The sequence below is a fragment of the Heterodontus francisci genome, chromosome 20 (assembly GCF_036365525.1).
Source record: "Heterodontus francisci isolate sHetFra1 chromosome 20, sHetFra1.hap1, whole genome shotgun sequence".
Taxonomy (NCBI): Eukaryota; Metazoa; Chordata; class Chondrichthyes; order Heterodontiformes; family Heterodontidae; genus Heterodontus; species Heterodontus francisci.
In genome coordinates, this window is record NC_090390.1 from 43,737,956 (window position 1) to 43,762,880 (window position 24,925).

Here is a 24,925-nt window from a genome sequence, read left to right on the forward strand (position 1 = left end):
ATATACAGCCAAGAGGTACAATAAATCACCATGAAAAGTTTTGTTAGTTTTATATGCAGTGAATTGTAATTATTTTGGATTGCATTATACTTCAATCAATGTAATTACTTTTAGATCATCTTTAAGCGGCAGTAATAAAGAGAAAGAAATCAGTCTTAAACCAATTGAGAGGATCGTTTGCATATCTGTCAGTTGCAGAATAGAACAGGTTATTACTAAGATGAAGAGTGGTGTTCTCTGTCTGATATATTTACCAGTTATAATTATTCTGCCTTTATTTACATCATTGAAAACTTTATTAAATTAACAACATAATAGGACAGTTTTTGATTTATATAGTACTTTAAGATGATGCAAGAGATTTTGGAATGATTTTTAAAAGCATAATGGGGAAGCTTTGCAAAAACCTAATTGCCAAGGAAAGGATACTGAGCCTAAATTAATGAAGCATGTCTGCTCCACATTTCAATTAGTGAAAGCAGTTGCAATGAAACAAATGCTGTCTCTAAGTGCTATGTACACATGCTATCACACGTGGTCTCTCCAGTTATGCTGTTGTGAGTTGTTTCATGACCCAGAAGTAATGTTGATTAAGTCACATGACCTCAGTTCACTACAGTCTTTCGAGTCATCATGTTTTTAAAAACACTTTTATTACTGTACTTCAATGTCCAAACTAATGCAACAAATTGGGAGCTGTGAGATACATGAAAATAATTCACAGAGCCATGACAAGAAGAGCATAAGTGATCCACCCCTCACCTCTTCCCAAACTCACACAGCAAATCATTTTCATGTATTCCAATTGCAGCTATCCTATTTGACAGACTCTTGAATAACATGATTTCCCAGAGGTTCAGGGACAATAATAAACCTTTACAACTTTACAAGTTGACTTTGTGTATTATGCATTGCAAAAGACTGTGCAACTTACCTCAGGGAAGTAATCTTGCGGAAACTTCTCCTTTTCCAGCATAGGTGTGCTTTCTAATGTTTCTGAGTAGATTTCTTTACCCGTTACTTTTTTGTATTTTTTAGCTTGAAAAAAAAAAGCACACACAAAATAAACCTCATCTAACAAATAGCTGTTTTCCTAAAAAATGGTATGACTCAGTATTCTCATTATAACATCATTCACAGATTCTGTGAGCTGCCTATGGTGCTAAAGGATCTTTGAAAATACATGAAGATGTTTGTAAGTAACATTTTGTATATTTAGTTTGAATCAGCTCTGTACATTCTCTCACCAATTCTGCCTTTAACAACTGTCAATACTCTTGATATAATCTTTATTAATGTTCCAAAAAATTTTCTGCAACTGCACTGACAGAGGATAATTTTCCTCTTCACAATTAATAGCAATTTCTTCAGAGGTTCTCTCATTCCTCCACTGTAACTTTGGTGGGCAGCACAGTGGCGCAGTGGTTAGCACCGCAGCCTCACAGCTCCAGCGACCCAGGTTCAATTCTGGGTACTGCCTGTGTGGAGTTTGCAAGTTCTCCCTGTGTCTGCGTGGGTTTTCTCTGGGTACTCCAGTTTCCTCCCACAAGCCAAAAGACTTGCAGGTTGGGAGGTAAATTGGCCATTATAAATTGCCCCTAGTATAGGTAGGTGGTAGGGAAATATGGGGATGTGGTAGGGAACATGGGATTAGTGTAGGATTAGTATAAATGGGTGGTTGATGGTCGGTGCAGACTCGGTGGGCCGAAGGGCCTGTTTCAGTGCTGTATCTCTAAACTAAACATGCCAGGGGGAATTTTATCCTGGCGGCAGGGGTCTAGACATCTGGAAAAAGTGATGCCAAGATCCCTGCGTCAGTGGCTGTTGCAGGAGGAGCACCTACCAGAGGCTGGGGAGCATCGCTGGAACCAGGCTTGAGGTAAGTTAGGGCGGGAGGGGTCTCGTCGGGTGGGGTCACGGGAGAGGGAGGTTGGCAGCAAGGGCATGAGGATGGTTGTCAGTGGGCCCCACCCCGCTTCCTGATGCTGGTTCCCTTGTTCAGGCAGCCTGCATGTTTTTCCGGCCCACATGGTTTTCCATGCCATGCTTCCCGTGCATCAACAGGGCCGCCCGCCGCACAGATAATTGCGGTTACAGCAGGAAGAGGCCCTTAATTGGGGGTTAATTGCCCAGTTAAGGGCTTCAACTGGCAATGGGATGGGAAGGCCATTCACAGGCCTTCCCCTTCCAGACAGAGCTTGGATGGTGATGGGAAGCTCCCCCCATCACCATCCCACCTGATTTTATCCTATCCTCATCTCCAAACCCACCATGGGGGAGAGCATAAAATTACCCCCTCACCGCCACCACCCCCCCCCCCCCACCCCATTTACATGCGCAAATGGAATTTCTGCCAAAGTTACAGCAGCGGTGGAGCAAGCCCGAGGAAACTTCCAGTCAATCCCTCGAAGTAGGGTTAGTTTCATTTTAAGTCACCAGTTAGATTTTCCTGACATGAATCTGGACAACCCTTGTTGCAAGATTCTCTTCCCTGGAGGTAAATTAGGCCTGAAAAGTGAAGACACCTTCCTGTTTCATTGTCATTCCATGTATTTTAGTGTCAACAACCTTCCTCCCGAGTGCACAGTTGCCTCCTTATATATACATATAAACATGTTAGTCTTGTGTGGAGTTTGTAACAATGGAGCATCAGGTCTCAACAATGGTCATTGCACTTTCAGAATCACACTTTAGACATCATATCCTAGGAAAGAAATCATAATTGGCTCAAATATCTTAGAGACAAAAGAATAAGGGAGCTAAATTGGATAGCTCCCAAAAACAGCCACAAGGATGGCGATGTGCAAATAACCTGCACCCATCGATTGTAATGTAGGCAGCATGTCAACTTTATGCTGCTTGCTCCTTTCAATGATTTCAACATCCAGCTAGTTCTAACCATTCTGTTGATTTCTGGACACAACACAGGGGGTCAAAATCGTGACTGGCTGTCACCACTTAAAGGTGAGGTGCATTGTGATGGCTGGAGCAGGTACTGGGAGTCACGGTTGAAGAGAATCTGACCTGGGAAAGAGTGAGAAATGGTGCAACAGGGAAGGATAAGGTGTTCAAAGGGAAATAGATAAATACTTGAAAAAGAAAAGGGTATGGGTACGGGGCAGGGAAATGGGCCTTCCAATGGGCATTGGAACAAACTGATCTCCTTCTGTTCCATTAAAAAAATTATGGTTATCTAGATGTATGAACTGTGATACAGTAATTGTTAACGGTTCTCTCTCTTCAGGTGTTGTCCTCCTCTCCTTTAAATCTGCAATCCACACCCCCTCCTCAAAACAACAATCCTTGACCCACAGCACTTGCAAACTACTGATCCACTTCCATCCTCCCTTTCCTCTCCAAAGTCCTTGAACATGTTGTTGCCTTCCAAATCTGTTCCCATCTTTCCCAGAACGCCATGTTTGAATCCCTCCAATCATGTTTCCACCCCTGTCACTGTACTGTAACGGTTCTTATCAAAGTCACAAATGACATCCTGTGTGACTGTGACAAAGGTAAACTGTCCCTCCTCATCCTTCTCGACCTGTCTGCAGCCTTTGACACAATTGACCACATCATTCTCCTCCAAAGCCTCACCACTGTCGTCAGCTAGGTGGAACTGCTCTCACTTGATCCATTCCTATCAGTCTAATCGTAACCAGAGAATCACGTGCAATGGCTTCTCTTCCTGCTCCCACACCATTACCTCTGATGCCCCCTATTTCTCATCTACATGCTGTCACTCAGCAACATCATCCAAAAGCACGGCATCACATGTATACTGACAACACTCAGCTCTACCTCACCACCACTGCTCTCAACTTCTCCACTTTTATCAGACTGTTTATGTGTCATCCAGTTCTGGATAAGCAGAAATTTCCTCCAATTAAATATTATGAAGACTGAAGTCATTGTTTTTGGTTCCTGCGCCAAACTCTGTTCCCTAGGTACTGACTCCATCCCTCTCCCTGGCAGCAGTCTGAGATTAAGCCAATCTGTTCACAACCTTAGTGTCACAATTGACCTGAGGTGAGCTTTTGACCTCATATTTGTGCCGTCGCTAAGATTGCCTATTTCCACCTCCATAACATTGCCCGACTTCGCCCCTGTCTCAGCTCATCTGCTACTGAAACCCTCACTCATGCCTTTGTTACCTCGAGACTTGACTATTCCAATGCACTCCTGGCTGGTCTCCCATAATCTACCTTCCGTAAACTTGAGGTCATCCAAAACTCTGCTGCCCTTGTCTTAACTCGTGCCAAGTCCCCTTCCCCTAATGTCCCTGTGCTGGCCAAGCAATGACTTGATTTTAAGATTCTCATCCTTGTTTTTCAAATTCCTCCATGGTCTCGCCCCTTCCTATTGCTGTAATCTCCTCCAGCCCCACAACCCTCCAAGATACCTGTGCTCCTCTAATTCTGGCCTCTTGTGCATCCCTAATTTTAATTGCTCCACCATTTACACCACACCTTCAGTGGTAATGTCACTGGACTAGTAATCAAGAGCCCAGGCTAATGCTATGGGGACACAGGTTGTAATCCCACCACAGCAGATGCTGAAATTTGAATTCAATTAATAAATCTGGAATTAAAAAACTAGTCTAATGGTGACCGTGAAACCATTGTCGATTGTTGTAAAAACCCATCTGCTTCAATAATGTCCATTCGGAAGGAAATCTGCTGTCCTTACCTGGTCTGGCCTACATGTGACTCCAGACCCACAGCAATGTGGTTGACTCTTAAAATGCCCTCTGAAATGACCTAGCAAGCCACTCCGTTCAAGGGCAAATTAGGTATGGGCAATAAATGCTGGCCTAGCCAGTGATGCCCACATCCCACAAAATGAATTTTAAAAATTACGTTAAGGGTGCTTGTCATGCAGGCCCCCACATGCCAAGACTGAGGCACACATTATTTCGCTACATAAAAGTTGAAACTTAAAATCGTGGCTGGGAAGAAAAGAGGGCCTATCACAAGGAATTACCAAGCCCCTGACTGGAAAGACATTTGCATAGTAACAGACAGCACTTGGAACAGACAAAGGAGCCACTCCCTGCTCCAATTTAATCCACAATTGGCTTTTGATTACCAGACGTTGAAGCATTCCAGGTTAACTGTTAAGATGGCCGAATACACAAACAGACGTGGTGAGACCAGTTTAGTCACATGACTAATTGACTGTTGGAGTTTTTTGAATTTTTGAACTTGCCACAGAGTTAAAATTCAGAAAACGGCTTGCTCCTGTCTGCTCTCATCTCGCTCTCACCAGCTTCGGAAATCATTGAAGACATATGATCCCAAAGAGAGAAAAGTCTACTACAGTGAACAAGGTTTAAGAATACCAGGCCCCAAAAAGCAAGACCAGCTACAATCAAGAACCCTAAAGCGAGCTCAAAGCACACAAAAAAACCCTTCAGAGATTGCCTCAAACCTCTCTATTTTATTATTCTTCTCCTTTCTGTCTCTATTTGCATGTGCATATCACATGTGCATGCTAGCATTGGCGTGGCGTGTATCCGTAGGCATTAATCGACTTAGAGTTTAAGTAAGTTTAATAAATTTCACTTTTCTTTAAACCTAAGAAAACCTGATGTGGTCATTTATTTGCCTTATAATTGGAAAGCTATGAGCAAGGATTCACCAAGGGGGAGCTCAAAACACGGTGTGTTTAAAAAAAATCAAATCTTATTACAATAAGACCAGGTGAAGACTGTAAATGACCCCTAGACACCTGTTCATAACTGTGCTATATAAATATAAATGGTTGTTCTTATAGTAAGATTTTAAGCAAGACAAGTTTTGGAATTTCACCATTAGGTTTAACCAATAATTTGACAAAATTTAAATTGTACATTAGGAGATCTCCTGTGACACAAAGGGAAGCTGGATTGCAGGTACATAGGTCCATTAGGTGGCAGCCCAGGTAGATATGCCAATAAAATGGACAGACAAATCCTTGGTTTTGTTTTTACATTCACTAGGATGTTACCATGGATTGAAAGTTACTGTTATGAAGAGGGACTTGAGAAATTAGGACCTTTTTCAAACAAGGTTGAGCAGGTTAGGGGATGATCTGACAGAGGTCTTCAAGATTATGAAGGGTTACAGTAGGGTAAAAACGTGACCACAAAAAATATGATCTCATGTAAAAGACTAGTGAATGGGAGGTAACTAACATTCTGCATTAATTTTATTCTACACACCAACAATGAACGGGAGAATTTATTCTTTTTGCAACACAACCATATATTCAAATATCGGGTCTTGATCTGCGATTCTATCTGCTGGGAGCGAATGAGAAATCAATTCTGTCTGTATCAATAATCTGTTAGTAGATTATTCCTAAATCAATAGAGCAATAAAAGTAAATATTCATATTTGCCTAAATATGACAATTTAATATAAAAAGTGGCAATACTGTAAATTTGAATCTACGCTGTGTTCAGCAGCATAAACACATTTCAGTGCAAAAGAAATAAAACATATTCTATAAATTAGTTTTACAGTCCTAGAAATGTTATGCTATGGAAAACTGGCAGAGCATGTAACGCTTTAGAAGGAAATGCAAGTTGCCAGTATTTAAATTACTGTGCAACCTTATGCTTTTTGTAATGTGACAAATACTCTTCGATTGATACTTTGTAGATTAAAGCACCTCCTTTACACCACAAGGAATGATTTTATTTTAAACTAAAACGTTTCCAGAGAAAGCCTTTTTAATCCCTTCTGAGTCACAAGTCCAGGGATTTAGTTTACTCATTTAAAAAAATACTCCATAACAGACCATTTTGCAACATAAAATACAACAGAAACATATGCCTGGGTGTACTGTGGCATAGTGGTTATGCTACTGGAGTAGCAATCCTAGATTAATGATCTGGAGACATGAGTTCAAATCCCACCACAGCAGCAGGAGAATTTAATTTCAATTAATTAAATAAAGCTATAAAAAGCTAGTATCGGTAATAATGACCATGAAACCAGCATATTGTTGTTAAAAGCACATCTGGCTCACTAATGTTCTTTAGGAAAGAAATCTGCTGTCTTTACCTGGTCTGGTCTACATGCGACTCCAGACCCACAGCAATGTGATTGACTCTTAATTGCCCTCTGAAGTGGCCTATTCAAGACGGCGTCTCACCACCTTCTCAAGGGCAATTAGGGTTGGGCCATAAATCCTGTGAATGTATTTTTAAAAATGCGCATGAATGCATGTGAGGAATATAACATTTGTTCTTTAAGCAGCTATTGCTTCATGATGTTGAGCAATGAGCCAAATGTGCCAGAAGTAAATATAATGTCATGCAGACCCCCACCTGCCAAGAATGAGGCACTCATATTTCGCCACATGAACATTAATTTTTAAACTGTTACTGGAGTAAAGAAAGAACTTGTTTAAAAAAAAAACACCAGACCCATGACTGGAAAGATATTTGCATAGTAACAGACAGTACTTGGAAAGGACAAAGGGGACACTCCCTGTTCCAATTTAATTCACAATGGACTTTTGATTACCAGGGGTTGCAGGTGGAGAGGCTAGCATTCCAGGTTAACTGGCGTGGTCAGACCAGTTTAGTCACATGACTAATTGACTGTTGGAGTTTTTTTGATTTTGGACTTGTCACAGAGCTTTAAAACTCAGAAAGCTGTTTGCTCCTGAACTGAAAAGACCTCTCTCCTGTTTGCTCTCATCTCGCTCTCACCAGCTTCAGAAACCATTGAAGACACATGAACCCCAAGAGAGAAAAGTCTCCTGCAGTGAACAAGGTTTAAGAAGAATACTGGGCCCCAATGAAAAGCAAGACTATTTACTATCACTCTACAGTGAGTTCGAACCACAATTAAAAAAACCCTCTTCAGAGACTGCCTCAAACCTGTCCACTATTTTTCTTCTGCTCTTTTCTGTCCCTATTTGCATATGCGTATCGCATATGCATGCTAGCGTGGGGTTGCAGCTTGTATCCGTAGGCATTAACCGAATTAGAGTTTAAGTTTAAGCTTTAATAAAATTCACTTTTCTTCTTTAAACCTAAGAAGGCATGTTTGTTCTCATTTCTTTGCTTTATAATTGGAAAGCGGTGAACAAGTATTCACCAAGGGGGAGCTAAAAACATGGTGTGTTTAAAATTAAACCCTGTGACAATATGACCAGGTGAAGGCTGAGAAAGACCCCGAGACGCCTTTCTCACCTGATCGTAACAATACGCTTATGCACACTGATAGTATGATGCCAAATACAATATCAAATTTACCAGCTGCATTAACTTTAATAGTGAATATAGAATTGGGCCCACTAACTATATGCAATCTTATAATTAGTACTGTAAAGCTTACCTTTAAAATCAAACTGATAAGTATTTTTCAAAGACTCGTGAAGAAAGTAAAGATTTCCTAAAGCCTGCAAAAGAAACAAAAAAGTTTTATTTAACTCATTTATGCAATATATTTATGAAGGAAGAACGGGATGAAAGGTGCTTTCACAAAACCAAACAAACTAACTGCAGCTATAAAAAAAATTGACTTAATTGTTGTTTCAATTAACAATGTACTTCCACTTCCTTTTGCAAGCATCTGCCTACATCTTTTTGGATCTAAAAACAATGCACATCATGCATGCCTGTTTCCACTATACCTCAAGCATCATACCTTGAGGGCACATAACAATTTTTCTGTCACACTTGCACCTCAGATTCCATATTCCTAAGACAGCACCAAGTCACACTTGAACAGGGTTATCAGTCAGCAAGTGAAAAGCACTAATCAAGAAGCTACAAATCACAAATTTGCAGGTGGCAAAATTATAAATAAAAGAAACTGAAGCAATTAAATCACTTCACAATATTGCTAAATTGTTTTGCAAACTTGAAGCTCAGTTTGGAATCCTCGATTGTGTCTTGCGTTATTTGGTTGGGCTTCACTCATTTTTCCCTGCAAATCCTTTGATGCTTCCTAATTGTCTACTATCCTTGTCAATCATGTTGAGTTACTCCTCTCTTCACCTTGGCTCCAGAAGGCAGTTGGCTTGCCAGCCCCTGCTGCTAGTATCCATGCCTCCGTGCAGTGGAGTGAAAAAGTCCAGAAGTCTGTGAGGTAACTTACAATATTTTTGACTTTTTTCTGAGCTATTGCTATGGATAACTGCATACAAGTGGTTATTTTTGGTGCAATCAATGTTTGTTAAAGTAGCCATGTGCTTATTTAGTATGGCAAATTCTCCAAGGCTACACTTTCAGTGAGGCTTTGCGATAAGGGCGCAGGGGTTAGAGATAAGGCAATATAACACTTTAGTACTGATTCTCCAAACCCTATTCTCATTCGGCAAGGTCTACTCCAGAAGTACTAACTAATTAAATTTATCCTCCTGTTCCTCCCTGAGTCGCTTTCATCAAAGTAAAGCATAACTGATCAACTTCTCCGAAGGTAATTTTCCTGGAAAAGGTAATTTTGGTTACAATAGCCAAGAGTTGTTTGCAGTATCTTATGCATGTGACAAAGAAGTGGAAACTTTATAGTTTGTAATATATTGTATGTGCATTTTGCCTTTTCTTTATACTACCAACATGACAATAATGATTTATAGAGGAACAGATTTATTTATTTATCCATGGTAGTGATTTATTAATTTACCTGTAGTGGATTAAAAAAATCAACTAAAAGATACTGTTGATCTATCAGAAAACTTATTTCCAAATTTTTCCTCCAATCCCGAACCCATGCCTTTTGCAACAATGTAACCTTTAACTCACTACAAGCAATGTCGCGGAACAGAAAATTGCCCATGGTATTGTTCACAATGAGTTGGAAGTTTTATAAGAAAGGGGTTATTTGTTAAATACTATCATCAGAACTCTGATTTATCAGCATTAGGTTAATCCCAGTTTTGGCAGTAATTGGATGGATGTCAGGGTCTAGCAGCATTTAGAATGGCATGCCAGGATCTGGGAGACTGGAGTGTTGTGTCACATGGTTCTGGGAGTTTATCGTTTCATGACTCATTGGAAAGATGGCACCTCTGAAGGTGAAGCATTCCCTCAGTACTGCACTGAAATGTCAGCCTAAATTATATGCTCAAGTCTTTTCAACACATGACCCAAGACTGACACCATAAACAAAAAGTACTTATTGAAATGCTCCAAACTTGATCGTTTATGCAGTTGCTCAGTCTTTAATTCTAAAAAAAAACTCACTTAATTCCAAAAATAATGCAGAAGAGAAAAATTATTTAACAGAATTTTCACCATTTCAATTGAGGATAAAGAAATCTATCACCAATGAATGATCTTTGTTGATGGTGAGAAAGGAAAACTGCAGCCATATTAATCACACATCTTGTCTGACTGAGCACTTCATAACAGAAAAGTTAATATTTTAAGTGACACTTGCCTGAAATAAATGTTTGAGACTTCAATCTCTAATTTGTTTGGAAGTCTTTTGGAAGAAGCAAAGAAACTCACAAATCCTCACTGGATGAGGGCACATCCTTCTGCTTCAAATCAGAAACTTAATATACATTTGGGGAAATTCTATAATAGATACTTGCTCAGAGTGCACCGATTGGATAATGGGAAATTATACAAAATGTGCAAACTTCAAATATGCTGATGTGATTGGAAGCGCTATATAATTTCTCTGAAGTAAAAATCTCCATTTGAAGTCCAAGATTTTGAGATAGCCTGAGGCCTTAAAGTAAAGACTTTAATAGGTACAGTAACAGAAATGAAAAGGTATTTTAATGGCCAGATACAATTGTGTTATTGTGAATTTTACACTGTTTTTACTACTTTTTCTGAAATCTGATTGCGGGCATTATACATTTCAGAGAAAAATTACATGAAAATGTTTTCAAAAAAGCTTTTTGACCTCATCAACAAACTTTGAAAGGCAACTGTTTACATTGGAAATTGTCATTATAAATTTTATCAAAAATCATAACAAAAGCAAATAAGAAAGCTGATCGCCATTGGTGGAAAATGAGAAGTAGCCAATTGCCCACCCATTAGGCACCTTCCTGGTATGTCAGGTGGAGTGCACAACAGATGGCCTGGAGCTGGGGCTGGATCTTGTGCTTGTCCGGAAGGCGGGTTTCGTGGCTGATGGAAGGTGGGGGGGCTGGAGGAGAGGGGGTGAAGAATTGGAGTGGAACCATCTGCAAGGGAGCCGCCCGCCACAGAACCCGATGCCAGGATTCCTGGTTCCGATCATCCTGGGGGTGGGATAGGCGGATGACGACCTTCCCGCCCAGAGACCAATTGAAGCTCTTAAGTGGCCTATAAACGACCACTTAAGGGCCTTTACCCACCACTGCTAAGATTTTATCAGCGGCAGGGCGGAGGGGGCAGCCTCCGCCACACAGGGAAAATGCCTCATAAAATGCGATGTCTTCCCCATGGACTTCAGGGTGGGGCCCTCCTTCGTGGACAATTTGTGGCCCAAGGAGGACCTCCACCGGGATCATCTTTACCCCCCCCCCCCCCCAGGACCTCCTTCCCCCTGGACCGAAAGACAACCAGCCATCACAGGGCCTTCTGAGTTGGCTGCAGTGACCCTGCCTCACCTATCTGTTTTCTGGGGTTCCAACGCTGGGCCTGGGTCCAAGGCCTCTGCAGTACCGGCAGTGGCCACTGTTCCCTGTGGCGCTGCCGGTAATGCTGAGCTGCTGACCCTCTGATTGGCGGAATCCCTATCCCAATGAAGTCTTTAAAGGGTTGGGGATCTGTCTCCTGAAACTTTGACCCCAAAAGACCAGAGGATCGTTCCGGGGGGCTGAGAACATGCAATGGCAGGGTGCCCACCCACCTTTTTGGCCTGGCACCGGGATACCCGCCTCCTGCACAAAATCCAGCCCATGGAGTCAAGACAAAGTATTTGACCCAGGTATTTTATGAAATAGCAGAAAATTGAGAGAATCTTTATCATTGTGATCCACAAGATCAGAACAACAGTTCTAGTTTTGAGAATTTACCTTAAACTGCAACATAAAGCGCTGGATTTTCCCACGGGCTGCAGGACCCCGACGTCAGGACCTACTGGGGTCCCGAGTTGGCACTTGCTGGGAGTAAAACCGCTGGAGCAATCTTCATGGAGGTGGCCTCCTAGTCGGCTGCCACCATGCTTGCTGTCCGATTAAGAATGGTGGATGAGCTTCCGATATTGCTGGCCCAATCTGAAGACCAGCAGCTCTGGAGTCTTGGTAACCCCAATGGGAGAGGTGGGTGCTGCTGAGACAGGTAGGAGACCTCAAGGTCACCTCAAAATAGAAGTGCCCTTGGAAACATAAATTTTAATGAGAACTTCAGAGGGGCCAAACCTCAAAGCCCCTCAAAGTGGAAAGGAAGTGTTTGGGCTGTGCCCAAGGGAGGTAGAGAGATAGCAGGGAATTATAGACCAGTCAGCCTGACGTCGGTAGTGGGGAAAATTCTAGAGTCCATTATCAAAGATTTTATAGCAGAGTACTTAGAGAACAGTGGTAGAATCGGGCAGAGTCAGCATGGATTTACGAAAGGGAAATCATGCTTGACAAATCTACTCGAATTCTTCAAGGATGTAACTAGTTAGAGTTGATGAAGGGGAGCCAGTGGATGTGGATTATTTGGACTTTCAGAAGGCTTTCGACAAAGTCCCACATAAGAGATTAGCGTGTAAAATTAAAGCGCATGGGATTGGGGGTAGTGTATTGCGATGGATAGAAAATTGGTTGGCAGACAGGAAGCAAAGAGTAGGGATAAATGGGTCTTTTTCCGAATGGCAGGCAGTGACTAGTGGGGTACCGCAGGGATCGGTGCTAGGACCTCAGCTATTCACAATATATATTAATGACTTAGATGAGGGAACTAAATGTAATATCTCCAAATTTGCAGATGACACAAAACTGGGTGGGAGGGTGAGTTGTGAGGAGGATGCAGAAAGGCTTCAGGGTGATTTGGACAAGTTGAGTGAGTGGGCTAATGCATGGTAGATGCAGCATAATGTGGATAAATGTGAGGTTATCCACTTTGGTAGCAAAAACAAGAAGGCAGATTATTATCTGAATGGCTATAAACTGAGAGAGGGGAATATGCAGCGAGACCTGGGTGTTCTCATACACCAGTCGCTGAAGATAAGCATGCAGGTGCAACAGGCGGTAAAAAAAAGGCAAATGGTATGTTGGCCTTCATAGCGAGAGGATTTGAGTACAAGAGCAGGGATGTCTTGTTGCAATTATACAGGGCCCTGGTGAGGCCACACCTGGAATATTGTGTGCAGTTTTGGTCTCCTTATCTGAGGAAGGATGTTCTTGCTATAGAGGGAGTGCAGCGAATGTTTACCAGTCTGATTCCTGGCTTGGCTGGGACTGACGTATGAGGAGAGATTGAGTCGGTTAGGATTATATTCGCTGGAGTTCAGAAGAGTGAGGTGGGATCTCGTAGAAACCTATAAAATTCTAACAGGACTTGACAGGGTAGATGCAGGAAGGATGTCCCCGATGGTGGGGGAGTCCAGAACCAGGGGTCATAGGCTAAGGATAGGGGGTAAACCTTTCAGGACTGAGATGAAGAGAAATTTCTTCGCCCAGAGAGTGGTGAGCCTGTGGAATTTGCTACCACAGAAAGCAGTTAAGGCCAAAACATTGAATGTTTTCAAGAAGGAGTTAAATATAGCTCTTGCGTCTAAAGGGATCAAAGGGTATGTGGCGAAAGTGGGAACAGGTTGAGTTGGATGATCAGCCATGGTCATAATGAATGGCGGAGCAGGTTCGAAGGGACGAATGGCCTACTCCTGCTCCTAGTTTCTATGTTTGTGTCCGCAGCCCCCTCTTTGATGCATGTAGCCTCCAACTCCGATGGCACCCCTCCCCACCCCAACCTGCCACAGGGAGGCTGCCTCCACGGAGCTGGCAGCCTCCTCCGCCATGGGCAAAATGCTGGCATGCCTGCATTGGGACTTAAGTATGTAAATGGCTGCCGACTCCATGCAGCAGGCAGCCAACCTGCTTCCCAAGGCACTTTGCGAAACATCCCCGATGGTGCGAATGTGTCGGGGAGTTGTCAAGACACGGCTGCCCGCTACCTTCCTGGCCCCTGCCTCCGTCTCAAAGCCCGCCACCACGGGGTCCAGAAATTTCAACCCCAAATTTCTCATTTGTTTCAATGGAATCCATTAAAGCTTACAATATGACACTTTGAATTCATAATTATGTATTACTTAAATCTCTAAATGTCTTGGGATTCAACAGACATGCATTGTTCAAAAGATTGGAAATCAGCTTCCTTGGTATTCATCCCATACCTCCAATCTTCCCAGTAATGATTAAGATATCAGCTACTTGCTCAGTATGCTTCATCCAATACACTAATCTTAGGGATATCATTATGAACATGGTGTATTACATATGAAGGAATACCATTAGGTTTTTGTGGATACTATACAATGGCATAGGATAAGATAGCATGGGATAGGATATGAACCAGAGTCCTGTGCCCACCCTCTTCATATTTTGGGTGACCCTCTATTTCAGAATCAGGGGTCAAATGGACTTTCATTTATGTAATGCTAACTGAAGTGCCAATTCACTATTTCACTCGGACATTCCATTGACCTTGTTGACACTTCCTCTCATGATTGTGATACGGTCGACTGCCCAAAAACAACTCCCATGCTCTAGCCTTCAGATCTCGCTCTCACCATTTGAGTGATGGAGAGAGGGCCCGCACCTTGGTAACAGACACATTTCCATATAGCACACACATATCACTGCAATTTCTTCACCATTCTCCGGGCCTACAAACCCCATGTTATAGACAAAACCTGCTCTCACTGAGTCCAGACTGAAGGGCTAATTAGAGCAAAGGATTCTATGAAGTATAGTACCACAGATCTCAAGAGTTTTCGATTACTTCCCCATGCAGTGGCCTGGATTCAGAAAATACAATTTATTTTGCAAATACAAACTTCGCAGATGTATTTTCACAAACAATAAATTTTTGCATTGTGCAACCTAGAAAGAAAATGCAAAGCACACCATTTGAAGTGCTGAGTAAAAGCACAGCCATTATCACAGCATCTGTGACATGCTATAATAAACCAGAAAAGGCCAAAATATTGTTTTCTTTCCAAAGAATGACCACATCAAGGGTTCTTTTGTTAGTCTTTCTGAGAATATATAACTATATAACTAAAAATTGGTCTCTTAAGGAAGTGATTTAGCTGACTTTTTTTCCTGATCGTGGTCACTGGGAAAACGTTCACACAGTCAGAGTTCTGTCTCAGTAATCGCTGCATTATTTATGAGAACCTGCACATCTTGAGATTAAACATTTGCTGATTTGTCAAAAGCCAAACATGAGGTCCTGCCCATCTCCTTGACATATTAGTTCATCCAACGCAAAATACCGTCATACATTTAATTGATGAGTACTCCTTCTTGTGACCCAAATACTCTGCACCAGGCTTTCTGAAGGTGGCAAATGAGGAAAGATGCAAGAGATGGCCTGTCATATAACTCAAGGTGAACAGCTTTTAAGACAAGGACGGTCCCAGATATGGGGAAACACTGTTTTGATGCTGATAAAAGTAATTTTAGGATCATCAATAGTACTATATTAACAGAATAGATTTGGTATAATTTGGCATAACAGAATAGTTTTACAAAATGAGGTTCCAGGCCTAGAATGTAACACTGTGAGCAGTTATCAAAACCTTTCCTTACTGCGGGATAGTGAGCAGAGGTCTTACAAAGTGCACTATGCTTGGCAAATCAACCCTCTGAAGTTCTGATGATTCTTGTCCCTCACTGATGGCATGTTACTGTTTTGAGGGCAGGTATGCTATCACTATTGGAGTTTCTGCTTCTCACGGACAAAGAAATGAAGCTATAACACTGAAGTCAGTACTGATCAAATTGCAGAATGCAACAGTGTGGGACACCCTCATGGTGACTGTCTTACACTGAGTGGACTTAATATTGTACGGAGAATATCTCCAATACAGCATCATGCTACATTTAAAAGTAGCCAGGCAGTCAAGTTGTACATGATCAAACTTAAGCAGAGTCTTTTTAATGTTTTAAGAGAGTGGGAGACAATGAGTACCATTTATAGCCTTTGGTATAACTTGGGTGTTGGTGGCAGCGAATTGCACTCTGATACTACCAGACTTATCCCAGTAGTGAAGCAGACCCACAGACTTTGATCAGCTAAGCTTGAGGCTTAGCCTACTCTATTTATCCTGGAAAATGTAAAGAACTACAACAAACAAAGAGGAGCTGGAATTTTGGGGATCAGGGAAACTTAGGTTAATACGGATAGCAATGTGGAGAAGATGGATGGCAATGAAGAGGGAAAGGAGAAGAGTGCGAGTGTGACTGCTGAGGTAACTTTTTCTAAGTAATGGTTTGCTTGATTTGTTGCAAATTGAAATGTTATTTGTTTTCCTTTTTTAGATTAAAAGTTTAATAATTGTGAAATAGAAAAGTGCTTAATATTAACCAGAATGCATCATTTTTATATCAATACATTCACAATTTTGCAAGAGATCTTGCCCAGACCTCTCCAGAAATGGCTCACCCACTTTGTACTTTCAACATTTGGATTTTTCCCTTCAGATTTTCATGTACTTATGTTTGTTTTCTCTTCAACACAAATGAAAGGACGTGATGTATGATCTTAAGTCACAATGCCCCTGTGACTATTTGTTTCCACACATAGTTCATTCTTGAGGTATCACCTTTTTTGAAGGTGTTGGTCAGCTTCTGCTAGTTTTCCAGGTTGGTATATATACATTATTCACAACAGCTACATTGTTCTAACCACTGCACCCTTATGTTAATTGCTCCAATTTATTTCATACAGACCTAAAAGAAAAGACTACCTGACATGGGTGGGAAATGTGTCAGTTTCTCCAGTTATCACAATTCATTTGTGCTTTACAAAGTGACACAAAACACAAATGCTGTGCTCATTTGATACTAATTCAAACCATTGCCATGTGCTTTATTTCTTCGGACATGGGTCTCTCTTAAGTCACTGGAAAACACAATCCTTGCATTCTCTGTATGAAGTATTATTATTATATCAGTTTACCAAAAGGTGACAACATTCACAATCTTCAGGACCTTTTCCTTTTGCTGCATGAGACTAAACTTTCTTACATACACTTCCATTCACCAGGTGAGATTTCTCACCAACTATGAAGTCAGGAAGATGGCACCAAAAGATCAGTTGATTAAAATAAAATGGATACAAGACTGCATTATATTCATGCTTCTTGGGAAATATTCTATGATCTTGAAGTCTAACATGTTGGTGCTAATATTCTGAAGCATTCAAAATTCAATTTTAACTGCGATATTTAAAAATCAAGTGTGATGGAAATACCGCCACATACAAAATTCAGGGCGAAGGACTCAACTTTGCTTTCCTAAAATGGCTTACAATGAGATCCAAAGTCAGTATCAGATCGATTTGTACTAACTCTCTTTTTAAAAAAAAATGAATGTCACATCACAGCCTAATTCCAAACTTTCACTGAGTGTACAGTGTTTATATTGTTAGGGACTATCCCTGTTGTTAGATTACAAGATTGTAAAAGTGAAGAAATAGATTTGGTCTATGATATTGCTGAGTTGATATTTTATGTCAAAGTGACAGTGCTACATTTGACCAGATATATTTCCACAGAAAATACATAGGTGACCAGTATTGTGCAAAGGATACACAACAGTAGAAACTGAAGGTATACTGTAATATATGCTGCATATGTTAGATACGTCATTAAGTGAAGAATCAAATTTAATAATAGATACAAAATGTTTGGGGAGCCTCAGTAAACCCATTCATTTCCCACCTTACACCAAAGTAGGTTAACTCCCACAGTAACAGGTAAAGTATCTGTCAGCCTACCATTAATAAAGTCTGGTTAATGGTCTTGAAATTCTGTGGTCCCGACTCAGCCAGAAGTGCAATGGAACACGACTGCCATGTGTCCGTGTCCTTGTTCCAAATTGAGGGGATGGATCCATGAACATAATCCTGACAGATGGCTCACACCTGTAAGCCTGTTTGAAGTGCCTGGCTAGCACCAAGGAGAAAAACCAGATGGGCACCATACCATGCCATGCTGCTCTGAGGATGGTGCTGAGGCCAAGGTGGGTCAAAGAGGAACAGCATTTAAAAATTTCAAAAGCTCCTCAGAGAGCTAGTGGGTATTTTTGGAGTGGAAATCAATCTCCACTGGGATAGAATAACTTAGTACAGTCCTAGGGCCTTTATGGGGCCCTCGATAGACCTCATACCAACTCTAGCAAGGGTGTGATTGACAGAATTGTCAGGGTAGCAATGAAAATTCCCCAGATATGTCCCCAAGATATGGTGGATGGAAAATCTATTCTCTGCCTCCCAGATGACATCTTAAATGGGTCAGAAACCGAGCGCATCTACGGTGCATCCCAAATTCTGTCCCCTCCTGCAGTTAACAATGTGCCTGTCTCTACCCTCTGAGACTACTTTAGTCTCAACTCCCTCATCCAGCCGGATACATCATTTTACAATATTATTCCCAGCTCATGTATTATGTCATAGCTATGGGAGCCAATTAATACCAACAAAGACAATTGATCATGGGCCAAATAATATCTTTATAATCAACTTTCACACACAGGTTCACCTGCATTTTGAAATGACACTAGCCAATCTCCTGTGTATTGCTTAGAGTGAGCCCTCTCACCAACGATCTTTGCCTCATATCCTGTTGCCAGGGCCTGTCGGTCATTGTCTATCTTCCTCGTCTATCTTGTTCTTTTACCCTTTTATGTGATGTATGCAATCTCTCTCTCTGCCCCTTTGATCTACATCCCTGATCTCTTTTCTCCACTGTTCTGCTGATGGATCTGTGTGTGTTGCCTCAATTTCCTTGTATGATGTTCTAATCCATGAACTTTCACTGTCTTTGTGAACTGCTTTCTGTCCTGCCTAGTACTGATCTCTGCTCATTTGATTACTGCTCCCTCTTTCTCTCTGAACCCCCATCTCTATCTTGCCAGGTCTCTGTGGCTTTATCACTCAATCTCAGCCCCCACCCAAGCTACTCTGATGGGTCTCTCTTTACCCATACAGTGTCTTTGGAGCTGGAGTAACAAGGCCACAAAGAAAGGTACTTGTCAAGATGGTGCCTAATGTCAGGGTTTGGGGCAAAGGAGCAAGGCCAGCTGAATGCATCCAGTCCAGAGTCAGAGTCTAGGCACCATCAGGGATTGGAGGAGTGGGCATTGGGTGGGAGAGCTAGGGCTGCGTCAGGGAGAGAAGTTGGTCCTTACAGTTGAAGAAGGGGAAGCTGAAGTCCCAGAGGTCATTTAGGACAGAGGCAGGTGGTGCTGGGAGAACGTGAAGCCAGGGTCAAATGGGCCTTCAGTCATGGAGCAAGAAGGAACAGGCCCCAAGAGCAAAAGAAAAGGTAACTGGCTAGGAAAACAGGATATTTGAGCTGGCTGAGGCTGGAGGCTGAGTGGAAAGACCACAAAGAACAGGTGAGGTTGGAGCCAGCTTGAGATGCTTGGGCAGCTGAGAGACCAAGAGACACAACAGCGCCACCCACTATAAAGAAAAAGTGTAACCATTACAAACATTAAGTTATTCTAAGTACACAGGCATGTAAGTTAGGGACCTGACATTACTCCAGGTTTGAGAAATTGTCAGGCATGACCAAATCAGAGCGTGGAAAATAAGCATAAAAGCAAGAAGATATATTATTTTCTGCTCTTGGTCGTTTGGAGCATACATTGTAAGACAGAAGCATTATACTATGCAATGCATGATGTATTATTCTGCTGCTAAAGTATAGCTCAGTATGACTTTGTGTGCTCCTTTAAGGCCACAAGGTGTAAGTGATGTTGCTGCTCAGGTGAGTTACAGGTCAGAGTTTATTTTAAATATACTTTTTTTTTTGGAAGTGTGATTGCTGAAGTCAATTGCAAAGGTTATTCAGATGCCCAGGTCAATTAGTTAACTGGACGCGATGGTTTTCTTTAAAAACTTTTTTTTTAAAAGTGTGACACAGATCAGACATCGCAACTTTAGAGGAAGGTCAGTGAAAATTTCATTTACACATGTATGCATGATAGTCAATCAGGAACACCCTCAAGGAAATTCTGCTGCTAAAGTATAGGTATCCATCCTTTTTAAGCTACAAATTCTAACTCATGTTAAGCAAACACTAAATGAGTTCATTCAAAGGTGAATTGCTATTTTGACTGGACATCAGAAGCCTGCCTTTTCTTGTGAGAAGGTCAACTAAGAGCATATAGAAATTATGGCCTGGGTGTTTCCTGTTCAGGGAGAGTTTTCCGTATATTGCAAATGATTGCCTTTGTTTCTTGACAATTTTTTCCTTGTATATATATATATATATATATATATATATATATATATCCTGCTCATATCTCCTAACTTGTAACCTTTGTATTTTCTTCAGTATTTTCTTTGGGCTTATGAGATAAGTAATCAGCAACCCAATGTGAACAAATAAAGGCTCAGTTCTATTTGAGATGCTATTTAAATTTCTTTCTTGGATATTATTTAGCTTTCTTCACTGTTAGTAATATTATATCCTCTTACATCAACAGGGTGAAGGGTAAAGAGGTCCAATGAATAACTTCAATATGATGGAAAACTGCACTGACACAAAATAATTTAACTGTTCGTTGGATGTGGCCAATATTGATTAGGCAGCATTTATTGTCCATCTTTATTTGCCCTGAGGATATGAAGAGTCTACCATGTAGTTTCAGCTGTGGCTCAGTTGGTAGCACTCTTGCCTCTGAGTCATTAGGTTCAAGTCCCATTCCAGGGTTTGAGGGAAAAAAAATCAAAGCTGACACTCCAGAGCAGTAGTCAGGGAGTGCTGCATAGTTGGAAGTGCTGACTTTTGGATGAGATGCTTTACTGAGGCCCCATCTGGCTGCTCTCGTAGATGTAAAAGATCCCACAGCACGGTTTTGAAGAAGAGCAGGGGAGTTATCTTCTGTGTTTTGGCCAATATTTACCTCTCAATTAACATTAAAAAAACAGATTACCTGGTCATTATTACATTGTTGTTTGTGGGAGTTTGTCGTGCACAAACTGGCTGCCGTGTTTTCGATATACCAACAGTGATTACACCTCAAAAGTACTTCATTGGCTGTAAAATACTTTGAAATGTTCGGTGGTTGTGAAAAGCACGATATAATTGCAAGTCTTTCTTTCTTTTCACAGAGTCATATGCACACCAGACCAGGCTTCCTTCCCTGAAGGACATTAGTGATCTAGTTAGGTCTCCCCACACTTCGTTTGATTCAAAAAAGGAGCATCGCCTTTTTTTTTATTCATTCATGGGATTTGGGTATCGCTGGCCAGACCAGCATTTATTGCTCATCCCAAATTGCCCTTGAGAAGGTGGTGGTGAGCTGCCTTCTTGAACTGCTGCAGTCCATGTGAGGTAGTTACACCCACAGTGCTGTTAGGAAGGGAGTTCCAGGATTTTGACCCAGTGACAGTGAAGGAACGGCGATATAGTTCCAAGTCAGGATAGTGTGCGACTTGGAAGGGAACATGCAGGTGGTAGTGTTCCCATGCATCTGCTGCTCTTGTCCTTTTAGGTGGTAGAGGTCGCGGGTTTGGAAGGTGCTGTATAAGGAGCCCAGCTGCGTTGCTACAGTGAATCTTGTAGATGGTACACACTGTTGCCACTGTGGGTCAGTGGTGGAGGGAGTAAATGTTTGTAGATGGGGTGCCAATCAAGCGGGCTGCTTTGTCCATGATGGTGTCGAGCTTCTTGAGTGATGTTGAAGCTGCACCCATCCAGTCATGTGGAGAGTATTCCATCACACTCCTGACGTGCCTTGCAGATGGTGGACAGGCTTTGGGGAGTCAGGAGGTGAGTTACTCGCCGCAGAATTCCTAGCCTCTGACCTGCTCTTGTAGCCACGGTATTTATATGGCTACTCCAGTTCAGATTCTGGTCAATGGTAACCCCTAGGATGTTGATAGTGGGGGATTCAGCGATCGTAATGGCACTGAATGGCAAGGGTAGATGGTTAGATTCTCTCTTGTTTGAGATGGTCATTATCTGGCACTTGTGTGGCGCAAATGTTACTTGCCATTTATCAGCCTAAGCCTGGATATTGTCCAGGTCTTGCTGCATTTCGACACAGACTGCTTCAGTATCTGAGGAGTCACGAATGGTGCTGAACATTGTGCAATGATCAGCGAACATCCCCACTTCTGACCTTATGATTGAAGGAAGGTCATCGATGAAGCAGCTGAAGATGGTTGGGCCTAGGACTCTACACTGAGGAACTCCTGCAGTGATGTCCTGGAGCTGAGATGATTGACTTCCAACAACCACAACCATCTTCCTTTGCGCTAGGTATGACTCCAACCAGTGGAGGGTTTTCCCCCTGATTCCCATTGACTTCAGGTTTGCTAGGGCTCCTTGATGCTATACCCGGTCAAATGTTGCCTTGATGTCAAGGGCAGTCACTCTCACCTCACCTCTTGAGTTCAGCTCTTTTGACCACATTTGAACCAAGGCTGTAATGAGGTCAGGAGCTGAGTGACCCTGGGGGAACCCAATTGAACGTCACTCAGCAGGTTATTGCTAAGCAAGTGCCACTTGATAGCACTGTCGATGACACCTTCCATCACTTTACTGATGATTGAGAGTAGACTGATGGGGCGGTAATTGGCCGGGTTGGACTTGTCCTGCTTTTTGTGTACAGGACATACCTGGGTAATTTTCCACATTGCCGCGTAGATGCCAGTGTTGTAGCTGTACTGGAACAGCTTGACTAGGGACGCGGCAAGTTCTGGACCACAGTTCTTCAGTACTATTGTCGGAATGTTGTCAGGGCCCATAGTCTTTGCAGTATCCAGTGCCTTCAGTCGTTCGCTGATATCACACGGAGTGAATCAAATTGGCTGAAGTATGGCATCTGTGAAGCTGGGGACTTCAGGAGGAGGCCGAGATGGATCATCAACTCAGCACTTCTGGCTGAAGGTTGTTACAAATGCTTCAGCCTTATCTTTCGCACTGATATGCTAGGCTTCCCCATCATTGAAGATGGGGATATTTGTGGAGCCACCTCCTCCAGTTAGTTGTTTAATTGTCCACCACCATTCACGGCTGGTGTGGCACGACTGCAGAGCTTAGATCTGATCCGTTGGTTATGGGATCACTTAGCTCTATCTATCGCATGCTGCTTATGCATTTTGGCACGCAGTTAGTCCTGTGTTGTAGCTTCACCAGGTTGACACCTCATTTCGAAGTATGCCTGGTGCTGCTCCTGGCATGCCCTCCTGCACTCTTCATTGAACCAGGGTTGGTCTCCTGGCTTGATGGTAACAAGGACATGGTCCTTTTGCCTACAGAGGACAGTTCCCTGCATATGAATGTTTGTAGCTTCCAGCAAACGTAAGTGAGCCATATTGCGATCTTGACTGATAATCTTAAATTGGTTCTTGGTGTAATTCTTAGCACACTTGGGATTGTTCAGTAAGCGCTGTCAAATCATGGAATCGCATCTAATGTTGGACATTGTGTTCTGAGTTTTGCAAGTACAGGGTGGTTGAGTATGGTCAGCACTCTGCCTATTGGAAACAGCCAAAGGGACGTGCCATTTGATATGATTCTTTAGTCTGTGGGACGTACGGCCTACGTACCTGGCATCGCACCAACACTGGAATTCATATACAACATTGCTCATTTGAGTGGTAGGCAGAACATCTTTTTGACTTGACGGCAGCATCCTGTCAACGGAAAATACCACTTGATCATACTGATCATACGAATTAGTATGTTCTCAGCCTACTAGAAAGGAGGCATTGCAGGATCTGGTGCTGGGAAATGAGGTGGGTCAAGTGGACCAAGTGTTTGTTGGGGAGCACTTAGGTAGGTGTGATCATCGTGTTGTAAGGTTTAGATTAGTAATGCAGAAAAACAAGGAATTAAATAAAGTAGAACACCTAGATTGGAAGAGGGCTAATTTCAAAGCAATGAAAAGGGCTCTAGCCAAGGTAGAATGGAACCAAAGACTGACAGGCAGCGTTGTATTGGAACAATAGGTTAATAGGTCTTTAAGGAAGAAATGCTTTAGGTACAGGCAAGGCACATTCCAACAAGGGTGAAAGGTAAGGGAACTGAAAACAGGGCTCCTTGGGTGACGAGGGAGATAGAGATTATGATGCATGTCAGGTGAATTCTGCAGCTGAGAACCAGGTCATATACAAGAAGTTGAGAAGTTAAGACTGGCAAAGAGAAATATGAGAATAGAATAAAAGGGAACCCAAAAATCTTCTACCAGCATGTAAAAGTAAGCTGGTAACAATAGGTGGAGTGGGGCCTTATTAGGGACAAAGAGGGTAATATGTGCTTAGAGGTGCAGAGCAAAGCTAATATACTTAGAGTACTTTGTATCAGTTTTCATTAAGGAAGTGGAATCTGACCAAATATCAGTAGAAGTGGTGAGTACAGGCAATGGATAGGGTAAAAATTGAGAGGGAGGAGGTACTAAAAAGACTGGCTATGCTTAAGATAAATAGGTCACCTGGACTGGATGGCTTGCACCCCAGGTTGCTAAAGGAAGTGGGGATGGAGGTAGTGGAAGGGCTTGCCATAGTTTTCCAATCTTCCCCAGATAGGGGGAGATGCCAGAGGATTGGAGAGTGGCAACTGTGACACTGTTATTCAAGAAAGGGTCTAAGGACAGTAGATTTCCTTCCCTAAAGAACATTAGTGAACTGGATGGATTTTTACAACAATCAACAATGGTTTTATGATCACCGCTCGACAGGCTTTTCAATTCCAAATGTATTAATTGAATTCAAATTCCACCATCTGCTGAGGTGGGATGCGAACCCATGTCCCCAGAGCATTATCCTAGGTAACTTAGGATAGGTGTCATTCCATTGAATATGCGTTTCTCA

The 24,925-nt window shown here is 42.1% G+C and overlaps 1 protein-coding gene across 1 annotated transcript in view; it reads right to left on the reverse strand.

The window, feature by feature from the left end:
- Window positions 1-24,925, reverse strand: part of inpp5a (inositol polyphosphate-5-phosphatase A) — a 621,533-nt gene that overhangs the window by 231,280 nt on the left and 365,328 nt on the right. Inside the window, exons 5-6 of the mRNA XM_068052673.1 lie at window positions 8,331-8,394; window positions 935-1,038 (exon numbers count right to left, since the gene is read on the reverse strand). Coding sequence (XP_067908774.1) covers window positions 935-1,038; window positions 8,331-8,394 — 168 coding nt within the window. The remainder of the gene's footprint in view (window positions 1-934; window positions 1,039-8,330; window positions 8,395-24,925) is intronic.